The sequence below is a fragment of the Stegodyphus dumicola genome, chromosome 5 (assembly GCF_044657685.1).
Source record: "Stegodyphus dumicola isolate Sdum_Otavi_A_Nest chromosome 5, ASM4465768v1".
Taxonomy (NCBI): Eukaryota; Metazoa; Arthropoda; class Arachnida; order Araneae; family Eresidae; genus Stegodyphus; species Stegodyphus dumicola.
Window position 1 is genome coordinate 163567335 of NC_140772.1, and position 27964 is coordinate 163595298.

General features: G+C 30.4%; 1 protein-coding gene across 3 annotated transcripts in view; it reads right to left on the reverse strand.

Annotated features, from left to right (window-relative positions):
• Positions 1–838: 838 nt before the first annotated feature.
• The window catches only part of LOC146997316 (uncharacterized), a 49853-nt gene continuing 22727 nt past the window's right edge, over positions 839–27964 (reverse strand). Inside the window, exons 4-5 of one of the 3 annotated variants that reach the window (XM_085817329.1) lie at positions 26758–26869; positions 839–2375 (exon numbers count right to left, since the gene is read on the reverse strand). In XM_085817329.1, coding sequence (XP_085673455.1) covers positions 2283–2375; positions 26758–26869 — 205 coding nt within the window. In that variant the 3' untranslated portion in view covers positions 839–2282. The other 2 variants (XM_085817331.1, XM_085817330.1) reach the window with 2 other exon arrangements.

The following is a 27964-nucleotide window of genomic DNA, read 5'->3' on the forward strand; positions in this document are numbered from 1 at the left end:
TCCTAGTACTTCAGCTGGATATCATTTGCTGAAATAGCTCCCAAACTCTGTTTTTCAAGAGTGGTAAATTTCAAAAAATCAAAAGGGTCTTCCAAAACATGAATATGCAATCTTTAGAGAAATATCCATCAAAATTATTTTTGAAGAACAAGATGAATGGAGCTTGTTCAAGAAATTTAAGATAAATTCTTCTTTAAAAGTGGCAAAAACTTGCAAATAAAACAAAGAGAAAGCTAAAACTTAAGAAATTTTAAGATAAAGAACCACGAGAAGTCGATAATAATAAAGTAAAAATGTGAAAATTGTTGAAGAAAGAAACTTGAGTTATTTAGAGGAAGAAAGCACAGTAAGAAATGATGAATTACCTGGCGAAGAACTTATCAATGTAACCGAAGACATCTATCTACATTATTTATGAGGAGTTTGAAGAGAATTTTGGTGTACATCCAGTTCCAAGTAGACCCACTTGGAACCACCCACAAAAGATTGTTATGAAGAGGATAATAAAAAAAAAATATATTTATAATTGCTGCAAATAATAAAATGACTTGAACCAGTTATAAATTGATTAAGAGCTTTGAACAATAACTAGAATTATCTTCTACAGTGAGCTATATACATTACTCAACATTTTAGGGTAATGGCACATAATGCAATATTTCCTTATTTTTATTTTAAGCATAGTCATTATAGTTTTCCTGTTTAAGATATATCATTCTGTTTTGAATTTATTCACTTATAAACAGCACTGAAAACAATAGTGTTAGTGTCATATTATGAGTGCTGCAGTCATTTTTCTTTAATACCATTACCTTCTGCCTATAAACGCCTCCACAGAGAAAGATTATCATTTTATTTTGCTCTCTATACAGTAATTATATTTTACAGATAGATAGATGGGTAGAAATACATCAATATTCAAAACAAAAAAGGGTTAAGTTCTGCAAAACAAACTTTTCGTCTAAAAAATGTATTAAAATAATGGAAAGAAAATCAGACTATAAATGTCTCATTTAAATTTCACTCTTAATGTAAAAATAAAATTTCAAAAGAGGCTCAAAGATTCGGCAATAAAATTGCGATTTTATTGGCATATCTTTGAAGTATGTATTCCAGTTACTTTGTGAATTGAATCTTACTTTAAAAGCAACACAAATTCTCATCATTTTCAAACCATCTCTAACTTTCCAGAAAATAGTTTGGAAATTCTTGCCTTTCTTTCTGAATTATATCCCACACTGTACTTAAGCTTTAAAGAAATTGAAGAGAAAAAAAAAAAAAAAATTAATGGTAAAAGCTATATACATCCTAATTAAAATTACATAAATTATAATGTTACAGATCTACTAATGATTTTCACTAGAAAGGAAATTAGTAAAAGTAAGTCCAACTAACACAGCAAAAATTTAGAAAAGTAAGCAACTGAGTACAACAATAATTTTACTTAATAAGTAAAAAAAAAAACTTTCTTACTATAAAGGTTTAAAATTTCTGTGCAATACTTACAATAAAAAACATATGATCAATCCACTTTTTAAACAACTAAACTATTATTAATTTGAATCCTACCATCAATCACAGTATTTAGCTTATTAAGCTTAATTTAGTTCATATTTAATACTTATGTTTGTTGGCTGAGTCGACCTTCTGATCTGCTATAGCACATTCCATTACATTCAGCTCAAATTAAATTCTGTACTTTCATATCCTAATTATGGCTTACACAACAACGTGACATTTTATTTATATTTTGTTAAAATAAATAATGTATACAAGGAATATTAATGATAGCAGTTAAAATCATGAAATCCAATTTTTGAGATGACATCTTTAGATTCTTCATGTCATGTGTTCTAAATGGGGACATTTTATTGGTTAAACAGCACTTTTAATGCATGAATATTTTCCCCATTTTAAAGTACTAAAGCTGTAATTCACCTCCACAATCATATATATAACATCCTGCTGAATGCCAATATATAACAAAGTATCAGCCATATATATATTACTTCTTACTATTAATTAGTATAACGCTGTAGAATATTTCTGTCTTTTATTACAATATATTAAAGCAATAACAATTACTACAGGGTAGTAATACTTTTTACATCCAATTCATGAATACAAAGATTACAATTTTGGTACACCTAAAATATCAGCATGAGCAGCCATCAAGTGAAGATTAACATTTTTCTTTCGAGTGAAACTTTTGGGGCATACTGGGCATGGAAATGGACGCTCACCTGTATGTGTACGAGTATGTCTTTTATAATTGCTTCCATCTATTGTTGAATAAGAACAATGTTGGCATACATATTTACGAGATTCCAAGGTATACAGTGAAGTTTCATTATTTCTTTTACTGCACAAAAATCCTGCAAATAGACGCTACAGTTAACAAATAACATTAAAATAAGCTTTATGAATTACATACAATAAAACAAATTTAACTTTTAATTCTAGAAAAAGTAAAATTATCAATGCAAAGTTAATTTATATTACTGTTAAGCAAAATCAGGTAACTATATAATTCTTTTCCAATTCTCAGTGCACTCTGTAAAAAAAAAAAAAAAAAACTCCAATAGTACACATGTTACAAAAATCACAGAGAACTAGTCCTTTACCCATGAACCAAATAATAAAGAAATATAAATTATTAAAGTGCACTGTAGGACACTGCATGTTTTTATAATATACCTTTTAACTACATCTAATTTATTATATTATAATTTACCTAATTTATTATATGTTTGAGGCTCAAGTGAAAATTTAAGAGAAAAATAATTTATTTTAAAATTTGATTTTAAGAACTACTTCAGACATCTTATTTTCATACCTTTTTTATATTTCAGTTTAAAGGAAGCAACCGAAATCCAACAAATCAGAACAAATGCATATCTCAAAAAATTATTCTTTTCTAAAAATTTTACAAAATCATGGCTTAATTTCTTAAGGTAAAAATTATAGGATCAATGCAAGTAATGGAATTTAATGTGGATTAAATGAAACATGACGACTCTTAAAACTGTTCGAAAACTGTACATAATGTATTATGTAAGATGTATAAATGAGGAATTTACAAATGATTTTTTACAGTAGGAAAATTAACATTCACAAATATTATCCAATATATTTTAGTTTTCTGCAAATGTAACTCTAAAAACCTTTTTACAATATTCTGAAAAAATATTCTTCATGAATAAAAATTGTAAAAATTATGATAATACTTATCAAAATTAAAAGTAAACTATGTATATATCTAGATAATTTAAAAAATTAGTTTAATAATTCATGGTTTTAATTGAATTTGTGTTCCTTGGAGATAGTATAAAAAGTTTTCTAATTATAAATTATTGGTTTATATATAAATGTATATATAGGTAAATCAGGTGCATGGAAATGGTGTATATAAAAATCCAAAAAGATTGTTAGAAAAGGATATTACAAAAATTGCTAGAAAATTGTCATAAAACAAACAACACAATATGGTCAATTCATGAAATGATGGGTCTGCCAGCTATATTCAAGAGATGCTCTTGGAATTTCCTCCAACAGTAAGGATATGGAAAATGTGTTTGCATGGAGTAGATGTGCAATGAATGGACTTTTACAAGCGAGGGTTTATACTATAGTTCGACCGTCTCAAGCGCAACCCTGGTTGGCATTCTGTCAAAACACATAGACTCATCCAAAAGGGGCAGTATTACTTGCTGCGACGTGAAAGGTCTTATCTTCTTCAGAAAGAGCTATGCTGGAAGGAAAGAAAGTCCCCACCCTTCCACCCTATTTTGAGAATAATTCGGTCCGAACGGCGCATGCGTGATTGTGCTCATGGTCGCGGATGAGGCGGTCAAACTATAGAATAATTTTGGGTAGAGAAGCCACCCTGGTGTATATGCTGCACGCATGATAATTGACTAAAAAAATGAATGTTCATCAGATAAGCTGCACTGCCCTATAGGCTGCAGCAAAACATTCCAAAACATGGCACTTAATATTCATTTATTCAGTAATTCCCTGCCACATCGATAGCATTTACAACATAAATATAATCAGTAATATATAAATAAATAAGGAAGAAACATCTTAACTTGAACTTGCCGAAAACAAACTCTGATGATTTCTAATAGATATTATTTTTATGGGTTCGGTAAACTTTGTTTATCACCATAAATTACCATATTATGATGAAGTATACAAAAATTAGATAAACATAATTTTTGAATAAAATTAAACTACATTTATTTATACAAAACCTTCAATATCATCAATGTCAGAATTAAATAAATTTAACAAATAACAATCAAGGTTAATTTTATCGTTCTAAATCACTTCTTTCAATGTTGCAATCTTCATTTTCTTTTTCGATGATTTCCGATTTAATGAAAGTTGATGTGATCATATCAGCTCAGGCTGATTGCCATGTCTATTGACTCATAAGGCCACCTCCTCATACAAAGCTTTTCTCATTCATCTGGAATTTGTGAAGGAATGGAGTCCACTTTGCATCCATTCCTCCCACTGCTTTCATAGTTCATGCTTGAAAATTTTATTGATAGTGAGATTCAGTGGGTATAAAAGTTTTGTAAGCCTACCTTTTATCACTGAGATATCAATGCTAAGTATTTTTGCTTTGGATCTTACTGTTTCCACAAAATGGGTTCACATTGAATCCAGAATGACAAGTCCTTAGGGTTGGGGGGGAAAAAAAAACTTCCCCTTTTCGATAAATTTCTCTCAGCCAAGAAGACAACATCACTTCTTCGCACAGCCATCCTTTTTCGTTGGAGCAAAATTCTTTCAGAGAAGTTTCCTTTCAGAATTGTTTTCTTTTGAAAATTATTAAAGGGGTCAGCTTCTCTCCATAGGCGGCACAAGACAAAACACAAGTAAAAAAAGTCTTTTCATTCCCGGTTTTTAACACTGAAATAGTTTTTTCACCTATTGAATGAACAGTTCTGCTCACAGACAGTCAAAAGTTAAGAGCACTTTATCCATATTAATTATCTGCCCAATTTTCAAATTTTATTCTTTAATTTTCTTAGATACGTACTCCAAAAAAGATATATATATATATATATATATATATATTTCAAGCCAGTGTACAGGAAGCTTTTGTCTAACTGTTATTTTGGTCTTGACAAATAATTTCTTTTACTTCATGAACTTGAAACACCAGTTAGGTCCTCCAAAAAAATTTTTAATGCACATCTGTCAAGCAATTACTTTTGCTTGAAGGTGAATTCTAACTGTTGATACTGATAATCCCATTTCTCTCTGCTCTACTGTCCATTTCTCTAAATTGTCTTTCTAAATAGGCCAGGCTATGGCACCAGTTCAACAAGATCTTTTATTCTTAGGCATTTTCTTTAATTCTTCTTGTTCAGACTTCCACCGCTGAATGCATCACTCGTCAACTTTAAATTCTTTAGCAGCAGCTCAATTTCCAATTTTGATCACTTTCTTCATTGCCGAAAGTTTAAAAGCAGCTGCATACTTTTTCTTCAAGTACAAGCCATAATAATATTTTTAAAGGGTGAATGATAAGGTAAACAAAAAAGCAAGCTACAAGGCAGTAAAATTGAACACAGCACTTCGCAAGCAAACATTGCTGTTTCCATTAAAAAAGTCATAGGAAAACATGCCAAAAACCATGGAGTTTAGCAGAAAGTGCATGCATAACGGTGTCTTTACACAGAGCACCACCTACCTTAATCGAGTTTTAACTTATTGCACTGCCTTAGTGCAATCTGAGGTTAAAATATTGCAGCGAATTCTAACTTAATTATTTCGCTTGTGCATACCTTACGATCCGAACTAGCGAGAGGAAAAATAAAATTCCTCAGATAAGCTGCAGACCTAAATTTTCAACTTTTAAACATGTATAAGCCATGGCTTATCTACCCAAAATTATGGTAATATCTTTTTAGATTATGCTTCTGAATTATGTGTTTTTATATACTATAAAGAAAAATTTTTTCTGAATATTCACTATTTATAAGACTCTGATGTTCAGTGGGTCTATGCATTTCAACTTGTGTAAAATATGCCTCTGGTGATGAAACGAAACTGTAATTATCTGCACTATTTATTGTAAATTTACACAGAAAATGAGATTAACAAAGATAAATACTATATATAGATAATCCAGTCATAAATAATGACGGCGAAATTAATGTCTTTTTAAATCAGATTTGCTATGAAACGGATGGTGACATATTTCACATACATAAGGTTTTAGTCCAGCATGTATTAATAAATGAGACTTAAAGTTTTGCTTTGAGGTGAAACCTTTTGCACACAGTGCATGCAAAAGGATGCTCTCCAGTATGTACACTGCTCAAAAAAAAAAAAAAAAAAAAAAAAAAAAAAAAAGGAACAGTGCTATATTTCTCGTTCTACTGGGGCGATTCACGAAATTCAAATTGCGTTCTTCATGTCTCGAAAGCGCGACTTAGGATATATATTAGATTTATATATAGCACTATTCTAACATAGGTATTTTGACACAAAATTGGACTTTTTCTGAAATAACGTACCAATTTTTTTACATATTTCGATTCTACGACTCAAATTATGCCAGAATACCAAGTTTTGTAAAAATCGTACAAATAATTTTTAAAATATTAGCTTTCAAAATTTTAGCTCCTCAATGCTAATTGAATTTGGCAAATATTTATTTATGTTTCTTTTTTTATTAAACTTTATTGATTTTTTTCTCACATTTTGAAATTTAGGTCCATTCCAAATAAAATTTACCCATTTTTTGTGTTTTATTTTTTAAATTTCTATTTTTACATAATTTTTATAAATTTTTCGAAAAAAATTTTGAATCATAACCCATAAAATTTTTACCATCATCTTAAAGTAGGTATATTTTTAAGCATACCTGCAAAAAATTGGACTTTTTTATTCAAAATTTTCTAAGATATACACAAATTTACATATTTTCGCGTTTTGAAATTTGGCATCTATTTTTTTTGAGCGATAATAACGCCAAATGTGGTCTATGGATTTTTGTTACACTGTATTGCCACAGCTATTTTTAACCTTAAATTTCAAGTAAAATTTTACGGAGAATTAATTATATGACATTTTTTCCCTCAATGATGCGTAATAAATATTTATTAATACTATATAAAAAGCTATTTTTTTAAATAAATTTTTTAATATTTTTTTTTTATTTCTCTCTATCTTTTTTTTTTTTTTTTTTTTTTTAAATAAGAGTAAATTTTTACCTTTGGCGTTTTATCGTCTGTTGCTTTACTTCGTTAAAACGAATTGTCCAAAACTGAGAATTTTTGTTTGATGTTTATTTGAATTTTATGACATTAACTGCACAATTTATTTCTAAACAAACTGATGCTTTTGAAGTGGCTGAAAGAGCTGCTGGTACTATCATCCATATTTTTAAAGCACAGTATATTTTTATAGAAACATAAGATTTAGAATAATCATTTTTATAAAAGTCAAGTTATGATATAAACATACAACCCTCTAGAGACTGAATTAATGGAAGTTCAATGGTTATGTAGAAATGATCTGCAGCTACTTAATCGCTGGATAAGTCAGCAGATTCTGTGGACAAGAAAGATTAATTATATAAACGACACCCAACATTCTGAATTCAATTAACAACGAGGATACGATGTTTATTAAATGAATTCAAGAAGTTTTAAAACAAAAATCAACTCATTTTTTTATCCTAAAATGTATTTTTGTGCGTAGCGTATTTTCATTATTCTAATTTAAAATTCTAATAATTCTTAAAATTCTAATTTAGAATGTAATTGTCAAGAACTGAATCCTAATCATCAGTAATATAATAAGTAATTATTACGGTTATTAATAAATCCTTCTTATAAAGTACTTGCAAATATTTCAAAAAACTTTCTGTCTGAATGCAAATATTTTTAATTTTATATTAATCAAGATTGCACACGATTTTATTTATTTGCACTTCAATTCTTAACGTCAGTTATATTTAATTAAGGATTGGATTGGATTATTTAATTATGGCAAAGCACACGAGGGCTATCTGCCTAAAGGGAGGGATGCTTTCGTGGAGGACTTTCTAAGGGAAACTGGCTCGTATACACGTTACACATCGGGAAAACCACGAAAACACGCATGCAACCAGCCCGTTCGCGGGATTCGAACCTCGGACCGAACTACCAATGATCAACGTCTTTACCGCTCGGCTGCTGGTGGGCTATTTAATTAAGGAAAGACCATCTAAGTTTACAAACAGAGTACCGTAACAGCAATTCAATTATTGGCGCCGTATCTTTCATGTTACTCCCGATTGGCAAGCTACGTGATTTTTAATGAGTATTCGGGTTTTGCTAGTATGGAAATCGTGCTTAAACTAGGTTAGTTGGTTATTTGAACATAGAAAGAACATGGGAGCTATTTGATTAAGATGCTTTCATAGAGAACCTTTGTAAAGAGAACCTAGAAAACTACGAAAACCAACCATGCAAGCCTGGGTTAGACTTCGCAACAAACATTTAGTATTTAACAATCTTCAAATGCTAGGCAACTGGTGAGGCTCCAATTAAATCTCCAATTTAATATTTTATTTGTAAATATTTAAAATATTGTTGTATTCTTAGACACAAAAAGGAGAATTTAAGTTTTGTTAACTCGTTAGTAAACTACCAAGCCGTAGTGCAAATGAATTTTCAATTTCTTTTGCAATAATTGTATTCACTTAATATTCTTGGAATATGAGGTAAAGAAGGAACGTTCTCGGAAAATTAAAGAAGTGTTTAAAGCCAGTGATATTAGGTTTGTCTTACAAGCTCAGGATCAAAACGATTCTGCAATTGATCGAGTAGTTGACTTGTAAATGGCTGTGAATTAAGCAGATGACTTTTAATCTTACGTTTTCAGTCAGAAAACGTATTCCCCCCAAAAAAAGTACTTTGTATTGCATGGCAATGCATCTTTTCATTATTTAATAACCAGTCGGAGAACCGCTTGTGTTCCGAAAATAAGTATGTGTACTCAATCGTCCTGCATGTTCTTCAAATTTGTCTTCTTGTGATTTTTTTTCTTTCCCCAAAACTATAGTTGCCTCTCAAAGGAAAGTTTTTTGACACTGAAGAGACAAAAGGAGTATGACATCTACTTTTAGAGGCATGTCAAAAACAAATCTCTACAAGCCTTCTCTTCCATTATATGTTGTGCAGTCAGACAAAAAGTTGCATCAGCGTACATTCTATAATCTATTTTTATTACACTCTGATTACTTTATTAACATACAGTGAATATATACTAAATCTTTTACTTTAGCTTAAGTAATTCGGAATTTTTGACGGAATTGTTGTCGGAACTAGGACTTAGAAGATAAGTCAAATTAAATATTTCGATAACCCAATAAATTCAAGGTCGAAGTTTCAATATTTCATTTTCGGAGTGAGGGGAAATTTTTTCAGTTTTGGTCCAATATCCTAAGTATATTTACTTCGATTCTTTATTTTTTCCATAAAAGCGAAAATCTTACGCATGGTATACATATAACGCATAGCTTTAAATTAAAATTTAATAATATACAGGGTGGTTATAATTAAAGTTTCACTTTGAAACGGTCATAAAAGGAAAGCTACTGGATCAAATATTAAAAACTTTGTAACCGTGTAAAGGATGTCATGGGAATTTATTTTCCGCGAAAAAAAGAGAGTTTGAAAACTCACCACCAGGGGGGAAATGGCGCTGTATGCAATATTGTTAAACGATATATGGTCGGAATCTAACTTAACCTTCTGTTACACGGGTTTAATATGTTGTATACCCTTAAGAAACTTTAGTCTTAAAGTAGGCAAATTACCATTTAAAAGCGTTAAATTCGATAAAAGTCGAGTGCGCCATCCGTGTAAGTGAGAAATTCGACCGTGAAAACCACGAATTAGCCATTAGAAAGTGTGAGATCACAAATCACTCGCACAAGTGCGTACAATCTAGAAATCGTTTTCTTACAGATCGCTAATTTGTAATTTTTGAAGCCTGAATTCAACCCTAAAACATGAAGATTCAAAATATTTTTAATCGATTTGTGCCAAAGAAATCCCTCATGTTATCTACCTAGTTCCATTGCATTCTCCTACTGCATTCGATTGCATAGAAGTCATTCCACACCGTCTGGTTTCATAACTGAACCATTTTTCTCTGAAAAGAAGTCGACAGCTGGATCACTGTGATTGCACCTCGCTTAGAGTCAATGTTAAAATGTTTCGTGATACACGGACTGCACTAACGTGGCATTTTAGATACTAGGATTTTTATGCAGGGCTGGGCCCCACCTCACATGTATCGCACAGTTATTTAGGCAACATTTCACGAATGAACGTCTTATAAGCCGACACTTCCCCTCTTCCCACCAGACCTCATCCTCTGTGACTTTTGGCTATGGGGTTATCTCAAAAGCACTGTTTATGGTGATAATCTAAACAATTTGGCAGAAATGAAAAATGTGATACACTGACATGTCCGTAACATTCCTTCTGATATGCTAAGAGCTGCTGTTGAGAATGCAGTAACAGGATTTAACTTACTTTCGGAAAATGCTGGACGCTACATTGAACATGCTTTAACACGTTTCGGAAACTATTAAACACATTTTAAACAGATGTTTTCGTGTCTTATTTCATTTAACAATATACAGCGCCATTTTCCCCCTGGTGGTGAGTTTTTGAACTCTTTTTTTTTCCGCGGAAAATAAATTCCCATAACCTCCTTTACACGATTCCCAAGTTTGATAACATTTGGTCCGGTAGTTTTCCTTTTATAACCATTTCAAATTGAAACTTTAATTATAACCACCATGTAAACAAGCTTTAAAAGATTAAAGATTTTAAAGCTTTAAATGATTGACAGTTTGGTTCAAGTCCCAGCTTTAAAAATATATATATAAATATAATCTTTTATATTAATCCTCTTAGAAAGAATGTTTTAAGAAGCTAATTTTTCTCTTGAAAAGCTAATTTTTCTTTCTTATAGATTGTATAAAAAAAACATGATCTTTAATATGATTTAGATTGTTTTAGCCGATATAAGAATCGGGTTACTCGGTGGTACAGAATAAACCCTGCTGGACTGTTTTATTTCTTTGTCATTTAGCAAAAATCTTTTAATTAAAATATTTATCCTTTGGACTTCACTTTAAACTTTATAGTTAAAATGACTAGAAAATGAAAAGGTGTCTTTAGCTGAAACGAAATTCATATAATTGATATTTTAAAAAATTGACAAGAATGCAAAATTTATGGAAGTCTAGCAGTCGAAAAATCTTAATTTTCTTGTGTGAGCACTGAAAATAACTGTAGAAGGAAAGAAGAAAATTAGGGAGAAAAGTAAGCAAAAATTTGCAGGGAAATTTGGCTGTCAGACATACCAAGATGTTTCAAAAAGTTGGACTCTTTCAAATATACTTTCAGGATACTTCAAAGAATTTAGGTGTTCAAAGAGAAAACACTTGGACGTGTACACCAGCAAACACCATCAATTGGGCTTGTGTTAATAGAAAAGACAAAAACGATATCATTGCAGATTAAAGTGAAGAGCGATTGGTTTTAGACTATATGGTTGTGTAAATTACGTTATAGAACATCATATGGTATCATAAATGGAGAATCCCATGATTTTCTCAGTTGAATTATTTGAATATTCAGGAGTTTATCCAGTGATGTATGTGGATGTCACCTAAAGATGTTTTTTTCCCCTCCTGATGAAACAGCGGCCGAGCGGTAAAGTCGCTGAACACTGGTAGTTCGGTCCGAGGTTCGAATCCCGTGAACGGGCTGGCTGCATGGGCGTTTTCGTGGTTTTCCCCATGTGTAACGTGTATGCGAGTCAGTTTCCCTTAGAAAGTCCTCCACGAAGGCATCCCTCCCCTTAGGCAGATAGCCGTAGTGTGCTTTGTCATAATTAAATAAACCAAAACCTTTTGATGAAACCAGTCTTTCCTTTCATCTCATACCTTCAAAATGTTTAGCCTCTAAAGACTGATAAAGGCTCTGATGAAATACTTCGTGGAGAACTTTCTAAGGCAAACAAGCTGTCATACGTGGTACACATGAGAAAATCCACGAAAACGCCCATGCAACCAGCCCGTTTACCGGGGTTCGAACCTCGGAGTAAATTACCAGTGTTCAGCGACTTTACCGCTCGGCCGTTTGTGGGCCTTTATGAAATGGAAGGCGATAACTTTATTTAAAATGATTGTCAGAAATACCAAAATGTTTCGAAAAGTTGGATACTTTTTAATATACTTTCAGAATGCTTAAAGAAAAAGAGAAGAAAATTTTTTTCGTAAAATTTAGTATTTGTATATTTTTTTTTTTAATTTAAAACTTTTCAAGCTTATGATATTTGATTCTTGCGATTTCAAAAATAAAATATTTGACTAAAATATGAATAACATATTAAGAAACCAAATGTAGGATAAAATTGTGTAAAGCAATGGGCACAATGATAAAACTGTTTAAAGCAGTGTATGCAAGTCATCCTAAGTTAAAATGTCGGTTATCCATCTCTCTTATTTATATATATCTTTTCTGAACGGAACATTGAAAGGCGTTTAAAACTGTGCTTTACTGTATTTTCTCTTTTAATATAATATGCAGTTTTCAAACGCATCGTAGTCTGGGTTACAAAGTATTCTTCCGAAAGAAACGCAGTTCAAATAAATAAAATGAAATTCTGGAAAATTGATATTAATAAATATATTTAAAATGCTCAGTTCGAAGGAATAAATAGAAAATTTTAAAACAATTATCTGAAGAGACAATGCAACACAAACAATTAAAATAAAAGTATAAAAATTTAAAAATTACCTAAAATAATAACTATGACGAAAAATATATATAAAGAAAACTATTTGAAAAAAAATAAACGCTGCACCTTTATTTACGCAGTTCGAATAGGTAAATAGAAATTTTTAAAACAGTTATTCGGGAAAAAAAAAAAAAGTGCAACTTAAACAATTAAAATGAAATTCGAAAAAGAAAAAATTACTTAAAATGATAAGTTATAATTAAAAATATAATAGAAAGAATATTATTTGGAAAAAAGGAACGATGGTGACTTTTTTTCCTCTCACGGGAAAGGAAACATAGGTTGCCATATATTAAGAAGTTCGCCAAGTGAAGTATTCTTGGCGCAAACTGACAAAAAAGTGCCAACATAAATTTGTGAATTTCTCCGTAAATTTCACTCCAAATTTTACAAAATTTCATATTTAGGCGTAATTTGAGTCGTAGAATCGAAATATGTAAAAAAATTGGTATGTTATTTCAGAAAAAGTCCGATTTTGTGTCAAAATACCTATGTTAGAATAGTGCTATATATAAATCTAATATATATCCTAAGTCGCGCTTTCGAGACATGAAGAACGCAATTTGAATTTTGTCAATCGGCCCAGTAGATCGGGAGATATAGGACTGTCCCATTTTTTTTTTTGAGCAGTGTACATGTAAGTGTCTCTAATAATGGCTTGTAACTGATGTAGTATGCGAACAGAGCTCGCATACATATTTATGCTTTGATAACATCATTGTTTCATTTCCACAAAGCATGAGACCTGAAAAATAATTAACTAATTAATAACAAAATTAAAACAAATCTCTAATTAACTTTATATAAATGGTTCCAAATTGAATACAAATTTCACAAAATTTCATATTGCTCAAAAAAATGGAACAGTGCTATATCTCCCGTTCTACTGGGGCAATTCACGAAATTCAAATTGCGTTCTTAATGTCTCGAAAGCGCGACTTAGGATATATATTAGATTTATATATAGCACTATTCTAACATAGGTATTTTGACACAAATTCGGACTTTTTCTGAAATAACATACCAATTTTTTTACGTATTTCGTTTCTACGACTCAAATTATGCCATAATACCAAGTTTTGTAAAAATCGTACGAGTAGTTTTTAAAATATTAGCTCTCAAAATTTTAGCTCCTCAATGTTAATTGAATTTGGTAAATATTTATTAATATCTCCTTTTTATTAAACTTTTATTATTTTTCCTTTCTCATTTCGAAATTTAGGTTCACTCCAAATAAAATTTACCCATTTTTTGTGTTTTAATTTTTAAATAATTTTTATAAATTTTTCGAAAAAATTTTGAATTATAACCTATAAAATTTTTACCATCATCTTAAAGTAGGTGTATTTTTAAGCATATGTGCAAAAAATTGGACTTTTTTTATTCACAATTTTCTAAGATATACACGAATTTACATATTTTCGCGTTTTGAAATTTGGCATCTTTTTTTTTTTGAGCGATAATAACGCCAAATGTGGTCAATGGATTTTTGTTACAGTGAATTACCACAGCTATTTTTAACCTTAAATTTCAAGTAACATTTTGCGGAAAACTAGTTACATAAAATATTTTCCCTCAATGATGCGTAATGAATATTTATTAATACTATATGAAAAGCTAATTTTTTAAAATTATAGATGATATTATTCAAATTTTTAACTATTTTTTTAATTTCTTTCTTTCTTCCTTTTTTTTAAAAAAAAGTAAGAGTAAATTTTTGCAAGAGTAAATTTTTACCTTCGGCGTTTTATCGTCTGCTACTTTATTTTAACTTTTTTAAAATCGAATTGTCTAAAACTGAGAATTTTCATTTGATGTTTTGTTTGAATTTTATGAAAATATTTTATGACATTAACTGCATAATTTATTTCTAAACAAACTGTTGCTTATGAAGTGGCTGATACTATCATCCATATTTTTAAAGCACAGTATATTTTTATAGAAACATAAGATTTAGAATAATCATTTTTATAAAAGTCAAATTATGATATAAACATACAACCCTCTAGAGACTGAATTAATGGAAGTTCAATGGTTATGTAGAAATGATCTGCAGTTATTTAATGGCTGGATAAATCAGCAGGTTCTGTGGAAGAGTAAGAATAATTATATAAACGACACACAACATTCTGGATTCAATTAACAATGAGGATACGATGTTTATAAAATGAATTTAAGAAGTTTTAAACACAAAAATTCAACTCATTTTTTTATCCTAAAATGTATTTTTGTGCGTAGCGTATTTCCATTATATCCTTAAAATTCTAATTTAGAATGTAATTGTCAAGAACTGAATCCTAATCATCAGTAATATAATAAGAAATTATTACGGTTATTAATAAATCCTTCTTATAAAGTAATTGCAAATATTTCAAAAAACACACTGACTGAATGCAAATATTTTTAATTTTATATTAATCAAGACTGCACACGATATTATTCATTTGCATTTCAATTCTTACCGTCAGCTCTAGTAGAAGTTACAAATAAATTATATTTAATTAAGGATTGGATTATTTAATTATGGCAAAGCACATGAGAGCTATCTGCCTAAAGGGAGGGATGCCTTCGTGGAGGACGTTCTAAGGGAAACTGGCTCATAAACACGTTACATATGGGGAAAACCATGAAAACACCCATGCAGCCAGCCCGTTTACTGGGATTTGAACCCCGGAGTGAACTACCAGTGTTCAGCGACTTTACCGCTCGGCCGTTTGTGGTCCTTTATGAAATGGAAGGCGATAACTTTATTTAAAATGATTGTCAGAAATACCAAGATATTTCGAAAAGTTGGATACTTTTTAATATACTTGCAGAATGCCTAAAGAAAAAGAGCAAGAATAAAGTAGAACGCCTGAAGAAAAAAGGAAGAAAAAATAACTTTTTGAGTAAAATTTAGTACTTGTATTTTTTTAAATTTAAAATCCTTTAATCTTATGATATTTGATTCTTGCGATTTCAAAAATAAAATATTTGACTTAAATATGAATAACATATTAAGAAACCAAATGTAGGATAAAATTGTGTAAAGCAATGGGCACAATGATAAAACTGTTTAAAGCAGTGTATGCAAGTCATCCTAAGTTAAAATGTCGGTTATCCATCTCTCTTATTTATATATATCTTTTCTGAACGGAACATTGAAAGGCGTTTAAAACTATGCTTTACTGTATTTTCTCTTTTAATATAATATGCAGTTTTCAAACGCATCGTAGTCTGAGTTACAAAGTATTCTTCCGAAAGAAACGCAGTTCAAATAAATAAAATGAAATTCTGGAAAATTGATATTAATAAATATATTTAAAATGCTCAGTTCGAAGGAATAAATAGAAAATTTTAAAACAATTATCTGAAGAGACAATGCAACACAAACAATTAAAATAAAAGTATAAAAATTTAAAAATTACCTAAAATAATAACTATGACGAAAAATATATATAAAGAAAACTATTTGAAAAGAAATAAACGCTGCACCTTTATTTACGCAGTTCGAATAGGTAAATAGAAATTTTTAAAACAGTTATTCGGGGAAAAAAAAAAAAAAAAAAAGTGCAACTTAAACAATTAAAATGAAATTCGAAAAAGAAAAAATTACTTAAAATAATAAGTTATAATTAAAAATATAATAGAAAGAATATTATTTGGAAAAAAGAAACGATGGTGACTTTTTTTCCTCTCACGGGAAAGGAAACCTAGGTTGCCATATATTAAGAAGTTCGCCAAGTGAAGTATTCTTGGCGCAAACTGACAAAAAAGTGCCAACATAAATTTGTGAATTTCTCCGTAAATTTCACTCCAAATTTTACAAAATTTCATATTTAGGCGTAATTTGAGTCGTAGAATCGAAATATGTAAAAAAATTGGTATGTTATTTCAGAAAAAGTCCGATTTTGTGTCAAAATACCTATGTTAGAATAGTGCTATATATAAATCTAATATATATCCTAAGTCGCGCTTTCGAGACATGAAGAACGCAATTTGAATTTTGTCAATCGGCCCAGTAGATCGGGAGATATAGGACTGTCCCATTTTTTTTTTTGAGCAGTGTACATGTAAGTGTCTCTAATAATGGCTTGTAACTGATGTAGTATGCGAACAGAGCTCGCATACATATTTATGCTTTGATAACATCATTGTTTCATTTCCACAAAGCATGAGACCTGAAAAATAATTAACTAATTAATAACAAAATTAAAACAAATCTCTAATTAACTTTATATAAATGGTTCCAAATTGAATAAGTATTAATTTCTAAATGAAATAATATAATAAATAATTGTTGTACAGAAACACCAGTATTCTTACGCAATGGTACACTGATAAATTTGAAAACATAAGATTATATGTTTTTAGAAATAAACTTCTGAAAGGTAGAAAAATTGCAGCTCAAAGTAATTAAAACTAAAAATATCAACTGATTTAAAAAAAATCTTAATTTCTATGAACATAAGATATAATCATTTACAACAGTTTCTATGACTACTTTTTTAATCACATAAAGAATGCTGATTTGATTTAATTTCGCTTTCAATAAATATATGGAAAAATGTAAGAAGTAAAAAAACCTATAGAAAAAGATTTAATTTCTCTCTTTTACATAAATAAAAGATTTAATTAATATTTATGGAAGATATGTGATTTGAATTTACAAAATGGGCAGTGAAGATTTAATGAATACTTTTGAAAAAATAATAAGTACAGTCAAAAGTTATTAATTCGGACACCCATAATCCGGACCTCAAAGCTACAAACTTTCTGCGCATGCGTCGCGTTGACGCATGCGCGTAAGACCTTTACCGCTGCTAATTTGCGTGCGCAAAATACGTTTACGAATACGCGTTTAATGTATAACGGATGGGATAAGCTAAGCTAAAATTATCTATTTCAGTTAATGTTGCAGATTGCGTTGTTCCTTAATCTTCGAATTGGATCCGGATTATTATTTTTTGCAGACTGTTAGAGCAATTTTATAAAAGTAAGCTTCAACTTTCGATTATGTCAAATAGAATTTCCGATATATATTTACTAATATGTAAAGGATATACAAAGCGAAAGTATCTTTCGGAGTCCATTAAACAAAAAGTGGAATTGCTGCAAAAAATGGATGAAGTTTACCTAAACTTTAAAGTTTGTTTATCTTTAACGCGGCGGCGGCGTCGTGCATTGAATTGGAAGTTGATCTGTCAGCACTATCCTTATCTTAAGAGCAGATGTTTTTATTTTATTTGGCTTATAATTGCTTACTCAATGTAGTATTTCATCTCGTCTTTGATATGATTTAAATCAAATGCCTCGTCATTATAATTCGCTTCCGATAGCGAAGAAAGTAACAGAGGTTATTGAAAACGAAAAAATTTCGATTGACAAATTAGTCGGTATTCTCGACACAGCAATTATAGGACTTGAACAGCGGAACTTTGTAACTGAACAAGAAATTATGTCTGTTTATAGAATTAAAGAGAATGTATTATAACATAAAAAACGAAGCAACTTAAACAACTTACATTGAAAGAAATGTTTAATAAACAAATAAATATCAAGCTTTTTTTTTTTTTTTTTTTTTTTGTAAATTTTGATTTACTTTAGATCATAATTGTTCTTTATTTCGTAAATTACGGTTTCATATTTTTAATTTGTAATTTCTGCATGCCATTTTACCAGATTTAAACTGATGATCTATAATCCGGAATCGTCGAAGTCCCGACGAGTCCGGATTAACGGCTTTTGACTGTATATATATAAAAAAATAACAATGAAATATGCCAATCTTTTAAAAACAGTGACATAAGAAATACGATGAAAAATTGTTGCCAAACCCATATTTCTAAAAGAATAAAACTATTCAAAATGATTGCGATTTCATCAAAAATCGATCAACAACAACAAGAAAGAAAAATTGTTGCCAAAATCACATTTTTAAAGATGTGAGATGTGAGAAGTGTACTCGGAAGCTTCATTTAAAAAAATTTTTAAAAATACAAAATATTATCATTTTTCCAAAATTCTTTTTTCAAAAGCAGTCGCAAGGATGAAAGTTTAACATGTCCAAAAATCAAAGAAAAATAAACTGTGCATTTTTAAAAATAAACTTTTTTAGAAAAAAGTCTGGTTGAAAAGGTGTTAAGCTCACTTTGTTAAATAAATTTGTATTTAATCGATTTATTGAAACACGAAATTCTTTTTAATTTCGTAAAATAGCTAAGTGCTTACGTCTCATCACGATGTGAAAATGGAGTGTGTAGATTAAAATCTCGCTTTCCTACAGCCCGTTATGTCTCAAAATGACGCGATTTTGTCACAAAACATGAAATAAAAAAAATTCTAATTCGAATTTCGAAAAAATCGCTTCGAGGTGCACTGGCTGTTGTCTAGGTGCACCTATGTACCAAATTTCGTAGCCGTTAGTCTAATAGCTTACGCACAGCACGAACGAAAGACACACAGACAGACTCTTTCTTTTATTATATGTAGAGATAACCATGTCTCAATTTCTCTGTTTCATTTACCAATGTGTCCGCTGTTAACAAATACATGAGAAATACTTAATTTGTGCAAGAAAAACTATACAAGCAAGCCTGGTAAGGCAAATTTATAGCATTTATTTCCCCTTTGCGTCGTCTCACCTAATTGGTGAGTTTAATTCTTATCTTTTTTCAATCTGTAATCCTCCTTCTTACAACTACCTCTTTCTGTCATTTTTCGCAGAAAGAAGTCTTGAATTCAGGTATGTTTTTAAATTTCATCATTTTGTTGTTATAAATTTTGTTCATAAACTGACCCAATTTGAATCATTTATTATCTTTATTAAAAAAATAATTGCTCTTACTTCCTTTTTAAAGTTATAACTCTTCAAACTAAGAAGGTTCACCCATAAAAAAATTGTAAATATGTTGACTAATAGCAATTCGCTATTTATTTTAATGCTGTAAATTTGTCTTACCAGGTTTGCTTGTATAGTTTTTATTACAGTATTTCTCATGTACTTATTAACAGCGGATGCATCGGGAAATGAAACAGAGAAATTGAGACTTGGTTTTAATTAATATTTGGATCTTTTTAATAAATAAAAATTTTTTTGACGATTAATCTCAATTTGCTTCCTGTTTGACAAAACGCGTTCTGGAATTAGCAGAGTTCGAAGCTCACCATGTATTTCTCTTGAAAAGTCCATGGAGATATTTAAATTAGGCTAATTTTCCATTTACCGCTGCTTTGTTATTGTTTTTGTAGTATTTTTTCTAATATGTTTTGTGATACTTTAAACTGTATTCTACATGCATATTAACTTTACAGTTTGAATCAAGTTAAGCTTTCACCTTTTTCTAATTTTCTTTATTAGTATTTAGTATAATTGCTTACTCAATGTAGTATTTCATCTCGTCTTTGATATGATTTAAATCAAATGCCTCGTCATTATAATTCGCTTCCGATAGCGAAGAAAGTAACAGAGGTTATTGAAAACGAAAAAATTTCGATTGACAAATTAGTCGGTATTCTCGACACAGCAATTATAGGACTTTGTAACTGAACAAGAAATTATGTCTGTTTATAGAATTAAAGAGAATGTATTATCACATAAAAAATGAAGCAACTTAAACAACTTACATTGAAAGAAATGTTTATTTAAGTAAACAAATAAATATTAAGCTTTTTTGTCGTAAATTTTGATACCCTTTAGATCATAATTGTTCTTTATTTCGTAAATTACGGTTTCATATTTTTAATTTTATAATTTCTGCATGCCATTTTACCAGATTTAAACTGATGATCTATAATCCGGAAAAATCGATAATCCGGAATCGCCGAAGTCCCGACGAGTCCGGATTAACGACTTTTGACTTTAATAAAAACTTATTTCACTAGCATAGTAAATAAAAAGAAATGAAACATTATAATAAAAAGGAATTTCAGATGAACAGCTTATAAAACTTAGGAGACAATGAATATATACACATACAACAACAAAAAATATGCATTTATGACTTTAAGGGAACCAGAATTTACAAAAGCCTGCTCAATATTTACTTGTTTGCTTTAAACATTTGCTATTACACATTTTTTTTCAAAGTTCTTTAATTTGCCTTTCCCCCCCCTTGCACTAATACTTTGTCTTTAACTATATAGATAGACATAATTTGTTGTCCAGCTACAAAGTTCCATTGCTATTATTGCCGCATCGAGAATATCCACTAAATTTTCGTCAAAATGTTTTCTTTCTCTTCACTTTCTTCACTACAAATAGAGATATTATCTGGATTTAAAACCATATTACACATTTCGCCATCCGTTATTTGAATGCTGATTCAAACATTGTCTTCACAATGAAAAACATCTTCATTTATTACTATTCCTCCACATTTCTTTAAAAAATTCACTTTTTGTGTGCAACATCTGAATACTTTCACAGCAATAATGATCATAATAAAGCTTAGCTAGAGTCCCTATGCAATACTGGCAATTAAAGACATGGTGTTCTTTTAAACTTTGACTTACTTCTACCACATGCTGACAAAGGTAAATCTGAATTATATTAGTTATTTATTATACTTGACACTTATTTTTCACAATTACTTAAGGCTTATCTGAGTCTCAAATAAATAAATTCCCACATATACTTAAGGTCGGTGCTAGGCATTTTGGGGCCTGGCACAGGTTGTCCGGGTCTTAAATTCTGCTACCAAGCTCTTTCCTAAATTCTAGAAATTTTGCATCCCAGGCATTCCCTAAATTCTAAAGATTTCGTCATCCCTTAACTTTTTTTCACTCAGTGCTTCTCTTAATTCTAAAAATTTTACCCAAATTTTAGTGATACTGATACTGGGCTTATATATGAATAAGAAATCAATTATTCTCAATTCAGACAGCACTAAATGCAATCTTTTGGGTTATGCACATCATTTACTAAATCTATTTTGTGCATATGGAAAGGAGTTTCTGTTAAATTTCTCCTCGTCAATGCACTCAACACTTAATAGCAGAGTTAGCAGTTAGCTGAAGCAAGGCCATCTTGATGGGAGAAGGCCGAAGCTAACGTTTGGTGACGTCATACCCAAGGGCAGTCAGCCAAAATGATCTTGGGTGAGCGCGCTTTCTTTTTCCCGGGTAGTAATGAGAAACAAATATATTCTTATCTTCCTATCAGCAATATTTTACAAAAATACCTAAAGAATGGATTACTAATCTTCTATAATTAGACAATGGGATTGCATCTTAGGAGAGTTTCTCAAATAATATTAATTTTTGCTTGCTAATCAATAGCATGCTTTACAATACTATATTATTGGTTACATACCATTATATGCAGTTTAATAGCATTAAACATTGCAAACTCAAATAGTTTTAAACTAATTAAAATAAATATTATATCAAATTTTTAACCACGGTGTGACTAGCATTTAAAACTAAATATTTTCACTTATTTCCAAGCACTACAAGAAACTATGTTTTTGCTGTCTCGCCTAAAAAATTATACCAAAAAATTCGAGAGTTGCAAATATTAATATGTCCCACTAAATCAAAAGATTGACATTCAAGAGAGAGTTCTGCATCTCGTAGATGCAATATTTATCAATATTTACATTTAATTGTTAATATTATAATTTTAAGATAAAAATATGTTACTTTTAAATTAACTCCTTCACATTCAATCCGCCCGCTATGGCCCTACATTGAAACAACCAGAACCGCCCGAAAACGGCCGAGATTGTAATCTTCTTTTCTTCCCTCCCCCTAAGGTATGTAGTAGCAGGTGCACTTTCCCCAAATGTATTGTATTAGTTTACTGCAGACAGCTTGTCCTCAGTTTTTTTTTTATCTTTTGGTTGATCGTGACATTTCGTTGTTGATTCTTTTGTGGTACAGAGTGCTTTTAAGCTTTAAACAGCAATAAAAGAGCAGTTTAAAAATTTAAGGATTGTATTTATTTTTAAACAATTTATTCCTTCCTATAAAAATAACGGAAATAAACAAAATCTCAGTAGTTATTATAACAAAGCCAGAAAGGCTTGTTGATTTGACCTTCAGAATAGTTTTATAAAGAATGGGGTCAAAGGCTAATGGAATCTTTGTTAGAAAGTACAAAGGATGTCATTGGAAATCTTCACACCTATTTTCTGCGTTAATGGACGGGGAGGGGAGGAAATTGCTGTGAAATTGGAAAAGTATTTCGGGCGGTTCGGGTATTTTGAGGATACAGCTTAGCGAAGGGCCTGGATTTCAAAGAGTTAATCTGGGAACATAGCGATATAAATGCATTTCCATAATTCCATTTCTTCATTATTTGATTTACACATAGATTTTGACATATTGATTCTTTTTGCATTTGTTATGCATAGACACATATAGAAAGATGCTCAATGTAAAATTTTACAGCAATTAAGAAATACTCATTTTCATAACCAAACATTTGTTTCACAAATTTAAATACTCACCGAAATGTCTTCAACAAGATACTCCAGATTACTAATATTAAATTAATGCATTAATAAGCATTGATTTTTCAATTTCCGGGGTTTTGCTTGTTTTTTAAAATGATCATTATCATCAAAAATTTCAATAATTGGTTATTTGAACTAAGGGAAACCCTGCAGTGCTACAACAGTCTTTACATCAAAATGTTTAACTGCGGTAAAAACATTTTGCCTTTCTAAAGAGGTTGAATATAATACTTTTTTTCGAAAGTGCTTGAGCTATTTGTATAGAATGGTGCTGCTCTATAGTACAGTCAAAAGTCGTTAATTCGGACAGCCATAATTCGGAATGATCTATAATCCGGACCTCAAAACTAAAAACTTTCTGCGCATGCCCCGCGTTGACACATGCGCATAGGCGTTTACGCGTGCGCGTAAGACCTTTTACGACTGCGCATATGAGTGTGCGCAAGTGCAGAATACGTTTTCGCGTGCGCGTTTTATGTATAATGGACGTATAAGCTAAAATTATCTATTTTAGTTAATTTTGATGATTGCTTTGTTCCTTAATTTTCGAATTGGATCCGGCTTATTATTTTTTGCAGATTGTAAGAGCAATTTTATAAAAGTAAGCTTAAACTTTCGATTATATCAAATAGAATTTCCGATATATATTTGTTAATAGTATGTAAAGGATCTAAAGCGAAAGTATGTTTTGAAATCCGAAATCTGTTTATCAATTTCACGCTGCTCGGCGGGGGGAACGCCGCGCGGCGGGCGCGTAATGAATTGGAAGTTGATCTGTCAGCACTATCCTTATCTTCAGGGCAGATGTTTTTATTTTATTTGGCTTATAATTGAAGATCAGATGTTTTTATTTTATTTGGCTTATAATTCCTTACCAAATGTAGTATTTCATCTCGATATGCTCCGTCTTTGATATGATTTAAAACAAGTTCCTCGTCATTATAATTCGCTTCCGATAGCGAAGAAAAGTAACAGAGGTTATTGAAAACGAAAAAATTTCGATTGACAAATTAGTCGGTGTTTTTGACACAGCAATTATAGGACTTGAACAGCGGAACTTTGTAACTGAACAAGAAATTATGTCTGTTTAATAGAATTAAAGAGAAAGTATTATCACATGAAACGAAGCAAAACTTAAACAACTTACATTGAAAGAAATGTTTATTTAAGTAAACAAATAAATATTAAGCTTTTTCTTTTTGCAAATTTTGATACCCTTGTACCATAATTGTTCTTTATTTCATAAATTACGGTTTCATATTTTTAATTTTAGAATTTCTGCATGCCATCTTACAAGATTTAAACTGATGATCTATAATCCGGAAAAATCGATAATCCGGAATCGCCGAAGTCCCGACGAGTCCGGATTAACGAATTTTGACTGTATATAATTTTTTTCAAATGGAATAGACTTGCATAATACAGCTTATTATCTGTACCATTAAAAGATGGTTTGATTGGTTTCAGTTTGGTTCAACCTATTATTCCTAATCAAATAAACTAAATCAAATAGTAAAAAAAAAATTTTCCCAAATAAAATTCATTTTCAATAGCAGAAACCACATCATCATTGCATAGCATTTATGATTAACATAGTTGTCGGAAATTATGGAAACAACCTCGAAGCCACAATCATGAAAAAATTTTGACACCTGTAAAGTCTGAATTTTTAAATCATTTGGCTTGAGATTATGGACAGAAAACAGTGCAACGCAACAACTTTTTTATTTGAAGATAAGATTGAAGAAATCATAATGGTTTGAATTGTAGAAGATTTTTGAAGAGCCTTCAACTTTACAGTTTAGTAATATTAAATTTAATACAAATCTCATCAAGTATGAGATTCCCAACCTGTTCATGATTTTGTAGTTGTGAAGATTTCTGAGATAAATAATTTGCATTTAACCTTGTTGTTTTGGGGTTAAACAGACAACAAGGGTTAACCTTGTTGTCTGGGGTTAAATGCAAAGTATCTATCTCTTAAGTACATAGCATTTAATGTTAACTTTTTTAAGTAGGAAGGATGCCGTAAAATCAAGAAGGAGCTTTCTCATATTCGAGAATAACACATATTACTACCATAAAATAATGTGCAAGTTCATGTCATCATTTCAGTTGTGTAGGTTGGGCGTTTAGCTTTCAATAATGAAATCGTTTCCCTAAAAAATTTAATCGCTATATCATAATCTGTTCTGATGTATTTTCAGAACACTTCTGAAGAGTTTCAGTTACCAAATCAAGCATTTCTTCGACTATTTTTGAGGTTTTTAAAATTTTGACCATTTATTACATAGCATATCTTTTCCCAAAAGCCATTAAAACATATTTGTTATATTTAACCTTCACGAAGAACTGAAACAGTTAAATCATGTTAGACTTTAAATGACACAGTCACTGCTGGGCAATATTCCTTCTCAATATGCAAAAAAGTATATATTCAGATGCTTTCATTATTGCCCATTTCATTGATAATTTATTGCTGTAAAGTTTATATTCAAAAAATTCTGAAAAGGTGGTAATGTTGTCTGCAGCTCACAATTTTTTAAAAATTAATTTCACACTCCTTTATTTCTCTTGTCTTCTGGCATCTTTCACTTTTGTGGTAAAGGACAAGATAAATATTTAGGTTGACCGTAAAAAATTAGTTGGATATGTAATATTTTGATAAAACCGACACTTTTCTTTGAAGTGTTAATACTGTCTCATTAGGTCATGTTACTTTAATGTCTCTTATGATGAAACGTTCATCAAAATGCACACACAAGCACATGATCCTGGTACAGAGTCTTTCCTATTAATTTTACTAATGCATGTTTTACATAGTAGTTCATCTTTGGGGAGCTTAAAAGTTGTAATATGCTGTTCATTTGTCTAAGTAATTTGACTTGCATCCTGGAACGCTACATTTTCGCAGCATCTGTAAAAATTCAATCACCTTAATTAAATAATAACTAAAGGAAAAGGAATTACAGTGAATTATTTAATGCTATATAAAACTAATATGCTGTAGACTATAATTATTACCCTTTTTAAGCTTAGTGAATGTACAAAATATATGTACAAGCTCGAGCTCAATATTTTTTAACTTTCAAGAACTTTATTATTGTCTAATTTAGAAAGAGAAATTATTCTAATAAAAAATTACAAGATTTTGTGTTTGATACATAGTTTGAAAATGAAATAATACAAGAGCAATTTACTGGATTGTTATAATATTTAACATGAGCATTATGGCATATGTAACAAACATGAACAAAAATAGGGGAGGAATCTCCATCATAAAAGTGTTTGTTTTGTATCGCGAACTAACTTTTAAGAAGTACAGGTCAAACAGAATTAATTCAAGGAAAACATTAAAGTGAGCTAGTAAATAAACTTAACTTTCGATACATTTTTTTTGATAAAAATTAAATTTACTATAGTTCAGGAATAGTTAATGCTACATAACTTCTAGTTTAATCATACACTCTGTTTATGCTCATACCGTTTGAAGAGGCTTTAGTACGATTGCCCTCGCTTGTGACGTCACATCAGGGGAGAACCCCTTTGGATTCGGCCTTCTCCCATCAAGATGGCCTTGGCTGAAGTCAGTAATCCTTGCCAAATGTAATATCAACATAATAGATTAGCATGCTCTTTATATAATAATATTTATATATATAATTTTATATATTACTTTTATATATATATATATATCACTGCATGCTCAAGCTGCAATTGTCATGTGATGATAAAACCAAAAATAATAAATAATGATCTAGTTAGATGACATGTAGACAAGGCAACATCAGAGCTATTATTGTTTAGGGCATAATTTTTCATTATTATTAATCAGTTATTGTTTAGGGTAGATTGAAAAAATGCTAACCCTGCCCCTACAATCACTAAGAACCAAAAGTATGATCATGTTAATCAATGTGTTGTCATTTGCCCTGGTGCGAGTCCCTAGCCAGTGGGTGTCTGAAAGTGGCCTGCAGGAATCTCAGTTTAGTCCAGTAAAAAATCAACACCTGCCTTTTATTGATTATTATATTCTCTATTTATAGACCTTTGTATGGAGCTTTATTATTATTTACATTAATTTTTTGAACTATGGGCAAGAGGTCTGCACATTAGATCATCCCAGATATTGGACGTCAAATTTCAGATTTTGTACTGTATAACATTTTAGAATATGTTTCAAAATTTCAAGTTAATGTACTTGCAGCTAATGATCATTTAAGGCTATACACAATACTAAATCTAAGAGCATTACTGTTTTCCTAATAACCCTCTAGCTACATCTTCCACTAGCACACTACTTAGAGGTTTTCATCCATTGGTTATGTTCACACAGCGATTTCTTCAAATTTTGTTATTTCATACAACTATTTGTGGATACTGGATCAGATTTTAACTTCTTCAATGCTGTAGAATTTTCAAGAACGGTTATATAACAGCTTTCACTCTGACAAAATGATTTTACAAGAACAAACATGTTCTTTAATAACAGAGACACTGTGATAGCACAATCCAGACTTTTCACACAAACGCATTCTATACTTTTTCTTTGATCACAAATGTTTGAGGAGTACACTACCTGAAAGAGAAAATGCAGTAGAATGTGGTGAAAACCGAGAATGAATAAATGATTTTAATTTTAAAAAAGATAATACAATACAGAGATAAAATATAACAAAGTTATGAGTAGG